Raw genomic sequence first — 11,127 nt, 5'->3', positions numbered from 1 at the left:
GGCTTCACTCCCTCGACCACCACCGGGCCGTTGCCCATGGACCCCACCAGGTGACCCCGGCTGCATGACGCGATGCACCGGTCGCTTTGCTCCCTAAAAAATACAGTTTTGTATGGCAAAATACAGTTTTGTATGGCAAAATACAGTTTTGTATGGCAAAATACAGTTTTGTATGGCAAAATACAGTTTTTGGGGTCTGTGAGTACAGTTTCTTGAGTTGCAAGGTTGGCATCCCTGGAAAATTGTTGAATTACATGTATGTGCATTGATGCAACTTCTTACACTTTATCCCATCTGACTTACCACATGGAAGAGAAAGATGGATATATGCATTGCTGTGTATCATAACTTTTTAAGGCCTAGCCAGTAAATCTGGAAAACAATTACGGGGTTACTAGGCTCACAGGCACTATATTATCTGCATGATGTACGGAAGTGTTATTATATTTGTGCAATCAATAACAGCATCACTCAATTTTCAAAATTGTCTCTGGTCATCTTGGATTGATCACATCTTGCATACCGTAATATATCACAGGTCTTGCGTTTCCCATCTGCATTCATAGATTTCCTGCTCCTAAGAACAGCTTTATTTCAATATTATTGATTGTCAATAGTTCATAATCACATCCTGCTAACTCCATAATTTATTGATATTTTCTAAAACAGCATGTCCATTGTTTTTATGTATCATAAAGAAACCTTGTACAGCAGCAACGCTGACAGGCCTCTTGCTCTCAGTTACTTGGCTAGCAAATTCAGCAGCCATTTTATGACCCAGTTCAGGATAGAATCTCATGTACATCTGGTGTAACTGATGTTCTGTTGCATGTCCTATCAGTTGTTTAAGGTCTACTCGTCCTGGACGTATTAGAGCTGGATCCAGCCTGCAAGTGTAAAGAAATGTGAAGAAATCAAAATTAGATTAAAGGAGTAGATTCACATATATTTTCTAGAGGGTATGCTATAGCTGTGTATCAACCTTTATGTATTATATGACCACGTTGTCATTGTACGTGTGGAATCATCACAGACTACAATACTGTACACCTGCAACCATGGCCACCCGGTAGATGTGAATACATGATCTAGTTTAAGACACCTACCTAGCTGTTCTAGATTTACATGTGGCTGCTGTCATGGCCCATGGTTTAATGCCACAAATTTGCCCCTCAGTACCCGGAATTAAGATATAGCCTTGGGATGTACTTGATTGAATCTCGCCTCTGGTGTCCCCAACTATTACTGATTTGATTAAAGTGAAAGCCCCAGTGCTGTACGGTGCGACCATTTTAGGCGCATTGGCGATTATATTTTTTCTAATGGCGACTAAATATTCAATCCCTGGCGCCAATGGCGACCAACTATTGAAGCTTTTAATCGCCAGCAAATGCAAAACATGTATGTAATGTAGCATTCAAGAGTATGAATGTATGCTATGAATATATGCATTTATCATGTCTCAATGGGGACTTCTGGAAAACATATAGGCCTACACTAGTAGGCTACATGCTGTATGGAGTATGTAGCGTTCAATGGGAATATGTAGATTGAGTACAGCAGCTATGAACATTCAACGCACATGGCTGTTCAGTTGGCACCTCAGATTTTTTACCTGGGAGCAAAATTTGGGCGCCTAAATTTATAAAGTTAGGAGCCATTGGCTCCTCAATCAGGTTTTGCACCGTACAGCACTGGAAAGCCCCACTTTTGGTTCAAGTTCCTTGGGGAATTAGTCAAGGTTAAAATTTATCCATGTAAATTCTGTTCTGTCTGTCATCAAAGTAACAGGTGTAAGTCAGTTCTTCTGTGGAGAACTGGCCAGATGGGGCTTCCTGTTTTTAAATCAGGAAAACTACAAGGTATCAACTTTGTCAATTTTATTTGTAATACATACATTGGGGATGTGAAAAATGATTGAAGAAAAAAGTGGATTAATTAATCAATTATTGCCTGTTTATTTCAAATTGATGAGGAATTCATTGCTTTATTTCCAAGAATCAGGTTTTGAGGAAATGGGTGGCATTATGCGAAATGATGGCAACAACAACTTACCTGTCGAGGTAGTTTGTCGTCATAAACACTATACGAGCTTCAGTTGAGGCTACTCCATCTAAAGTATTCAACAACCCACTCAAAGTAACTCTACCCATTCCTTGATATTTGGCTACAAGAGGACAAAACAAAAACACAAATCAAGAGTTATTAATGAATGAAACAAGGAGAATCAGGATTTGCCACTATCTTAATTTAGGCATGGAGGCAAATTTTGGGTAGTCAATTTTGCTATGAAGCATTTAAAACTAAATCACTACTTGTGTGAAACTCGCGCAGACAGATGCATGCGATGTGAAAAAGATTCATGTTGTAATGTCATGATTGCATTGAAGGAGTGTCACAAACATATCTTGATCGTAGGATTTTATGACAAATAGTTTTGTATTTACTTCAAATTTCCCCCATACCTAACAGCACCAAAACAAGTTGATACTGAGAGTCTGGATTCTCCTTCGCTACAGCAATGACACCTTTACGGAAGGTCCTGCTTGCAACACTGATTCAAACATGTTAGTGGGATCAAATGGAAACTGAATAATTGGTTAAAATAAAATTTTCATACATTCTATGTCTTCACAAGTAAAACTTATGCATTTTCAATTTCATTTTGCAAAATCAAATAAAACTTAAAATTTTAGAAGATTAGAGGGTCTCCTGATGACTGTCCCCAGGGATGGGCCTTAACATTTTGAGGCACTTACCAGTCAGACTTTTAACTCTAAAAGTGACAAGCCCGACAGAAATATTACCAAGCCCAGCTTTGGTTTTTGAAATAATTTCCTTATTCTAAACAGGGCCCTCAAAACCCAAAACCTTAAACAAATCCAAATAAAGGTGATGTTGACATACATGTACCTCAATGACATTTTGTGCTGTAACAGCACTTTCGCAAATTGAATGACCAGTTTTGACCTTTCTCGTCAGCTGCTTCCTATTGGTAGCGCCATCTACATCAGCTACCAATAGAAAGCAGCCGACAAAACGCATTGCGGTATGCCAAGATCACCTTTATTTGGATTTGTTTAAGAACATTTTTATGTAATTTTAATTAAGCAATCCTGATTAATCTTGTATTCTTTAGATTCGAAAGTGACTTCAAATGTGTGTTTCTTTGGCCAACATGTATAAATTTAATTCAACCAGAGTTCAATATAACTTTTTCATTATTTGCTTTGCCTGTCCTAGAAACAAATTGTCCATCTAAAATGTGGACGGGTATCTAGCAAGACACTGAATTTAATAAGGTTGATCTTATTATTAATTTTCTGTCCTACCATCATCCTGGTCTTCTCTGCTAACAAATGCTGCATCAATATCTTCCAGTAGTATGATACTTTGTTGTGGTGCTACATTCATGAGATGATTAAGACGGTCATCAGATAAACTACGCTCACTCAGATTCATAACACATATGCTGTACTGCAACTGTCCTGCTAATGCCATGCTGGGGAGAAAAAATACAAGAGGATCACTCAATTTCGTAAATTATTACAAACAATAAGATTTCAGATTCAAAACAATAATCCAAACGCTGCCTTGGGTATCTTATATGATGTTCATCCTTAAAATAGAATGTCTGTGTAAGCAAGTGAAACTGACTACTGCGTTTGTTATCGGATATTGAATTTGGTGCAAGACTTTGGATTTCTGGTGTTAAGGTTGGTCTGAACCCTGGAATTATGGAAACTTTCGGGCCTCATAACTGCTAAATTGTTGGTCTGAAGTATATAAAAGTATACATATTTAGAATGGCAACGACTTGATAAGTTCATCTGTGAGGTCAAATTTGGTAAAAATTCAAAAAAAATGAAAAAACGGCCCCTAGATATTTTTATCTAGTTTTTAAAAATTAATAAAAAAAAATTTTGGCCCAAGAATTTTATTTTTACATTGCATTAAAAAAAAGTGGGCCAAAAAAACGTTTTTTGGGGGAATTTGACCTCACAGATGAACTTATCAAGTAGAGTCAGTTGAGTTTTTTTATCACATAACCATAAGTTCAAGTGCTAAAATCTGTAAAAAATTTGTAATTTTTTTCACTCGCTTTGCTCACATGTTTTTCCAGCCAAAATAAGTTGGATTTTTGCCAAAAATATCCGAGTTCAAGTACACATATCATTTGACCTTGAGAAATACTTCCATTTGACTACTTACATGTAACTTGTTTTCCCACAGCCAGGTGGGCCATATAGAAGATATCCTCTTCTGTAAGGAATGCCTGAAATACAAAAGTAACAAATTAACAGGAAATCTATTAAACCCAGTGATTTGTTATGAATTTCAATTAATCCATGCTGATATATATCAATTAAGCTGTGTTTTACCATACAGAATTTGCTGTTATCCATGTGGCTTATAAGGGGTGTGCCATAGTGGGCCCAATGCCTGGAGCAAATAAAGGCAAAAGTTAGCTTATTTAAGAGGACCACTTTGGTGTTAAAATATTCAGCACTTCATACAATTGTCCTAAACAGGGCATTTATTCTATTATACATGATCTCTGTATTCTATTACACCCAAATTTTCATGCATACCCAGGATAACTCTCTGCAACTCCCTGTTAATATCTACAGCCCAGGGTGGTGGTGGCAAGTATGTACCATCTAGATTTCAACAATTGTTGGCTTCGGAGTGGATTTTGAGGACATAAAATGTGTTCTCCTGAACTACAATGGGGTCTAAATTGTTTTGCCTTTTGGGGAGGAAATTTCTGAAAAATAAGTGCTTAAAGCTCAAAATTGAAGCTAATTTGGGGGTATCTGGAGGCAAATTTTGGCTAATGAGTGTCTCTGGAATGCAAAAAAACTTAAAGAGTTTGAAAAAGAGGGTCTTGAGGGTGGCACTTACCTCTTGCACTTAACCTCTACCATGTCTACTGCTAGGTATACAGATGTACAGGTGTACCCAGGCCCACTCCCCTGGGATCAACAGCAAATGCATTTCATGGAAATATTCTCTCCATCAAGACCTGCTGGTATAGTTGCCCAACACCTTTTGCACCCAACCCAGGCCAAAACTCAACTTCAACTTACCTCTGTCTGAATACCACTTTGGATTTTTGATGAATTCTTGCACATCATCCAGCATGCCTTCTGAGATGCCTTTGTCTAGGATTACAGAGTTAATGGGGCGTCGCCTTCTAGGATAGCCAAACTGCCGCCATTCCGCACCCATTGCAGTATACATGATGGTTTTACCTTCCTGCCTCTCCAATGCCATCTCCCTAGCTGGGTGATAAAAGCAGGAGAGAAGATTAATTACTTATACAGACTACAGGACAGTCACAGAATTTCTGTACATATATTGTTTTACTGCTGTATCAAATCAATAAGCATTAGTATACATCAACTTGCAGGATCAGAATAGCTCATTATTTCATTTAGGCTTTCTTTTAATTTAGTGCTCTTCTAGCTCTATTGGGTATTTCATGTGTATTTTTGTAACATAAAATAATAAATAAACTGAAATAAATAAATAATTGAAAATAAATACATGTAAATAATAGGTATTGAGAAGGCCAAAAAGGGCAAGCAAGCTGGAACAGAAAGAGGATCCCTAAGTACAAGTACAAATTACAGCTGAATTATTAATATATTTAATGTGAAAGGCATTCTTGTAAATAAGATGTTGGCTTTTTCTATTGCATTCATGGTGATCAATAATTTACTTTAACATAATTTTATTAATTTACATTGACATGGTGCATTTCATTGACTAATACAAAGTTAATTTATTGTAATAATGCATGTGACAGCTATAGCTTATCTGTGCACATTTATAAGCTGTTTTTGCTCTCACGCAATGATATGAATTCACCACGGCCATGGAAAAATAATTGTTTGTAAGGGTTACCAGACTGTTCGTAGCTCAGGACCCCTGGCCAAAACATATTTGAGGCTTCTGGGAGTAAAAAAACAAAAATAAAAAATTGTGACATCTGTCACAACTTCCTATCTCAGTGAATGAAAAATTATTACTTAAAATATTTTTGTGACCAACTGAGCCTTCTTTTCAAGGCACATAACCCTTACCTCACAATTATTTTTCCAAGGCCTAAAGACTTACACTGGTTGAGGATATCAAAGAAGAGTTGCTTGTTTCTCCCTATGGCTGTTAATGTCACTGTCTCCCATGGAGTTCCTGTATGTAGGTCTATCATTTGCTTCTCACGGTTGCGTTCAACCCAGATCCATGTGTTCCTGTATCTATAAGCACAATTGATAAATTGGTCATATGTATTAGGCAATGGTAATTTGGTTCATATCTTTTTGTATCACATTTGATATTAATTTCAGGCTTGTTAGGGGCCAACTGAAGCGTTTGGCTGCATAAAACGTCTAAATTGTAAACAACGGAATAGGTCTACCGTCTACGCTTAATCTTGTAGCTCCTTTTGCCAATTCCCAAAATTGCTTGACAGCTCTTTATCATAGATTCAGATTTGCTTGATAGCCTTTTCATCAAAAACTGCAATAAAAGCTTTGTTATTTAATGAGGTCAATTACCAAAGATAAACACACACACACACATAAATGTACACTTTAACTCTAAATGAGTGAAGTTTTGGTTTAAAACATGCTTTCTTATTCAAATACAGCGGCGTAGAGAGGAGTTGCAATGCCCAGGGCTAAGGATAAATTGTGCCCCCCATCTTTCAAATGAGCATTTGCAGAAATATACGAACGAAGCGCATGGCATTCATCGTTTGGAGGGGGTCAATTCGGTTCCCCTAAGGTGGCGCCCAGGAGCTCCCAGGGCACATGCCCCCTGCCCCCCCCCCCAATGCTACGTACACCACTGTTAATAGCTATGCATATATTTAGTCACCTCCTGGTATTTTGAGCCAGGGAGGTAATAACTTGTCCACCAACAAATATTTCCATGTTTGATGAAGAACCCTGTAATTTCCATAGTGCATACTAATAATTTTTTTTATGAGCAAAAAAATATTTTATATTGGAAAGGAAAGTTGACTTATTCTGCAATTCAAGTGGTTGTTAATTATTTATACAAGTAGAGTATAAAGCATACTATTTTGATGGTTTTTGGTAGTTAAGAATCTACTGTAAAAGTAGAAATTTTCGCGAGGTTTTTATTTTCCCGAATTTCGCGAGTGGACATAAAATCGCAAAAATAAAAACTCGCGAAAATAACCTTTTGCATTAGGATTCTGTTGTATCAATATCAAAACCGCTGAAATTTAATTCTCGCAAGAATTGACAAAATCTTCAAAATTGCGAAAATATTGACTTTTACAGTACCTGAAATAATGGTTTCCAGGACTAGGCACAAAGTCAAATTGTGTGTCAATCTTGCCACTCTCACTCTGTTTAAATGTTGTCTCCACGCTCAAATGTTGGGCATTCCTAGCATTGGCAGTGATCCAATTCAGTAACCAATAATAACTCTTGTCTTTGCTTGGGACCTCCATGGTCATCATGAAGTGTCGTCTTGCTGCTATACTGCCATACTGCACACCTTTCTTGGCAACTGCTAGTAGTGTACCCACACCTATGAGTCCAAAACCAGCACCAAAATATGGGTTGTCTTTGAGAGCAGCAATCAAATCGGCAAAACCCATTTTTATCAGCGATGATTAATGCTTCCAGTTAGATTGTGGTCTTCTTTCATCTGTATGACAAAACCAAATTAAATTATTCAATCATATTGCTGACTGCTGAGAGTTTGTATAATGAGAACTAGACTCAGTAATCTGGTATTTGAAGTTCTTCACGCTTATACTGGATTTCAATGGGCTCTATCTTCGACTATAGTCTTGGGAGCAGAACACCAAATTGGTGTTTTATGACCTTTGACATTCTAAAAATTCAAAAGAATTTCTTTTGTGGAGAGTGACTCAGTGACATGGTCTTTCAATTTGTGCCAAGTGTCCTTGACATACTTGACTATGCTTCAGTGGCCATGAAAGAATTCAAAAGATAACCTCTGCCCCAATAATTCCAAGCAATTGTCTGAAACTGCTCCTCAGAGGATGTATCATAAGAACTCAGTCTTCAAATGATAGTCGTATAACAAGGGCTGTCAACTCTCGCACATTGGGCACAAGTCTCACGCTTTGGCGACCAATAGATAAATGACTGACTATCATTGAAGACTGAGTTCCGTGCAGTCTATTCCTCAGCTACATCCTTGGAGTCCAAAATGAGCCCCCGGGAATGAGCCTACATATTGTGACGTTTCTATTTGTGGAACTCGGTATCCTAAACGTCCTATGATAAATGAAGATACGGTACTAAGTTACAGTTGCTGTATTCTGGAACTAGGTACACCTCTGTTTGACAGTGTCTTACGCCAAGCTCAAGCAATAGCCAGCCCTAGCCCTAGAACTCTGACCATGTAGTAATTAGTATCTGTTTTTACTTCTTCTAGGGCCAGAGGCACTTTCATTGAAAAACTTGTTGAGCATGCATGAGTGATCCAGTACAAAAGTTGGAAGTATTTTAATGTTTGATCGAACCAATACAAATGTGTGTCAAGTCACTAATAAAACCCGTACTTGAAAACAAGCAAGGTACACCAACTTGATGTGGGGAAACAAGTAAAAAACAGACTAGACAATATGCAAGGGGGGGGGGGGCAAACAGCAAATGTAGGCATGTTTAGAAGTAGGTAAAGTTTGATAGCCAAAAGTTACCAGTTCCAAGACTCACAAAAGTGCTAAACCTACAAAAACAACAAGGATCAATGGGAATACAATGGTGCACTGTGCACTAGAACAAGTGATGAAAATCACTGTGCACATAAACAAGACTCAATCAGTAAACCAAACAACTGATGTAGGCACAAAAACAGGTAAAGTTCGATGGCCAAAAATTGCCAATTTCTGAGCCCACAGAATTAAAGGCTTAATGTTTAAATTTGTCATTATATACTCAAAATGCTGAAATAATACTAGTAATAATGATCGGGAATGGTTTCTGTCCATTTTGAGCTGAAATAACGAGGTAACGTGAAAGAAACACTGCTTGTTATTTTGGCAGTTTAACACGCAGTTCTATGGGCGGACATAAAGTCATAATTTCTTGAATTATGACTTTATGTCGAACTTTGCTCTGACAAACACAACAAATCTGGCTGATTCCATTTAGGTGCAAGTTGTGACATGTGTAAACATTACAAAAGATATTATAAGATCGTACATAATGACTTTAAGTGTTTATAGCAAAACAGTACAAAAGTACACTACTGTAGTGAACTGTCTTTCATAGAGGTAAGACGTGCTTATTTTGCTCTGAGCTTGAATAATCTTGTTTGCTACTGTAGCATAGCTCACATCACACACTATAGGTGGCGATATTCGTCCATAGGGAAGTGGAATGTGCATGTACGGTCCAAAAATGGCTTTTGGGGCTCAATGGAGAAAATCACTAAAAGTTAATTTTGACAACCAAAACCTAAGTGATGTTGACTTATGTTGGTACTGGCATGATACTGGATTCATAAACTATCATATAGTGCAATCCATGTTCCACCAAGTCGACACTCGATTTAGCTCAAAACCCAAAAGCAATTTGTGTGTAAATCAAGACCATCCAAAACAGCTTTCTTACAGTAAAGAATAGGAGGTCATCTGGGGTCACATACAGTAGTGTGCATTGTACATGTGCCTGCTGTCACAATTTCACACACAAAATTTTGGGCAATTTGATGACACTATTTTTGCCTGTAACTTCAAAAGTATATGCACTAGAAACATGATTGACCCCTTATTGTTTAGGTAATTTAATTCTCTTTCAAATGAAAGAACTTTCAGCTAAAAATATTGAACTTCAAAATGTTATGAGCATCCCTGCTAGTGTACTGAGTTTGCCTTCACCTTGACCTTCAGTTTTTGACTTTGACTTTATATTTAAACTACAGCATTCATTCGGTCGGACATCCGGGAACATTGTCCCCTTCGCCCCTTTGCACAAGCGCGCGCATAGCAACCAGCTCGAGAAAGGGGAACTGCACATGCGCACACTGGTTTTACAAAGCCAGGCTATTTCCCCTTTGTTGACTTGTGACGTCAGCCCGACCAAGAGAATGTAGTTTTTGTTGTTTGCTTTTACATTTCGTTGTCTGTCCCTGAAGAGCGGTTTATCTGCTCGAAACGTCGGTTGTTTTTTTGTCTATTTAGTTTTGTTTATCTGCTCCAGTGTACTTTTGTACTGAGTGTACATGTACTGCCCTAATCACCTGCTTGTCCTGACCTAATCACCATTTATTATGCTATAGTACAATTTATACATGTATAAAAGTCCTGCAGTCAGTCATTCAGTTATTAACTAAATCATGTTTATCTGTCGTTTTATATAATGACTATAAGGACTCAGCTAAGCCTTAGGTTACTCAACAGACACCTTCAACAACATTAATATATACTTCAAGAACCAGAAGCAGAACATTATTTACACACATTTTTCACTCACTGGGCGCAGCCATGTTTTCTTGTTTGTTGGCCTCGTTCACATAATGTTTAACATGTAACTTCAATATTATTTATGAATTAACAAATTATCCATATCATCTCATTTTTAATATTCTAAAAATTAGTATAAAGTGTTTTTTCTATAGAATTACATAGTCAAGTGTGAACCAAAAAATAAATTGTTCTTGAATATTTCTGATAATGTGACTGAGGTTGCAAGAAGGAGCTTGTAGATACTACGCCCAAAAACACCCAATCGATAGAAGCGCAGTGGCTTGATTCCAAAAGCAAATCTGAAGGAAGAAAAAGAAAGCCTGTCTGTACATGTAAGACTGAAATAATTAATTAAATAAATAAATAAATAAATAAATAAATAAATAAATAAATAAATAAATAAATAAATAAATAAATAAATAAATAAATAAATAAATAAATAAATAAATAAATAAATAAATAAATAAATAAATAAATAAATAAATAAATAAATAAATAAATAAATAGAAAAAGAAGAAAGAAGGAAAGAAAGAAAGAAATAAAGAAAACGAAAGAAAGAACACTCTACCAATTTTGTGCAAAAATTATTTGCATAGGCCCTATAGATGCTCTATTTATTATTATGTACATTTTGATTGAAATTT

General features: G+C 36.8%; 1 protein-coding gene across 2 annotated transcripts; it reads right to left on the bottom strand.

Annotated features, from left to right (window-relative positions):
- Positions 1-204: 204 nt before the first annotated feature.
- LOC140154875 (mitochondrial chaperone BCS1-like) lies at positions 205-10,532 on the bottom strand. Of its 2 annotated transcripts, none has more exons than XM_072177526.1 (8): positions 10,491-10,532; positions 7,320-7,689; positions 6,124-6,263; positions 5,091-5,285; positions 4,213-4,276; positions 3,333-3,502; positions 2,056-2,167; positions 205-887 (listed from the first exon to the last, which is right to left on the bottom strand). In XM_072177526.1, exons 2-8 carry the CDS (start codon positions 7,637-7,639, stop codon positions 635-637), a joined length of 1,254 nt encoding a protein of 417 aa, XP_072033627.1. In that variant the 5' UTR covers positions 7,640-7,689; positions 10,491-10,532; the 3' UTR covers positions 205-634. The 2 variants fall into 2 exon arrangements, with proteins under 2 accessions (XP_072033627.1, XP_072033628.1); XM_072177527.1 differs by having other exon boundaries at positions 10,478-10,519.
- Between the last annotated feature and the right edge of the window lie 595 nt (positions 10,533-11,127).

Source organism: Amphiura filiformis, chromosome 6, assembly GCF_039555335.1.
Source record: "Amphiura filiformis chromosome 6, Afil_fr2py, whole genome shotgun sequence".
NCBI lineage: Eukaryota > Metazoa > Echinodermata > Ophiuroidea > Amphilepidida > Amphiuridae > Amphiura > Amphiura filiformis.
The sequence above is the reverse complement of the archived record's forward strand: the minus strand, read 5'-3'. Positions and strand labels throughout refer to the sequence as shown.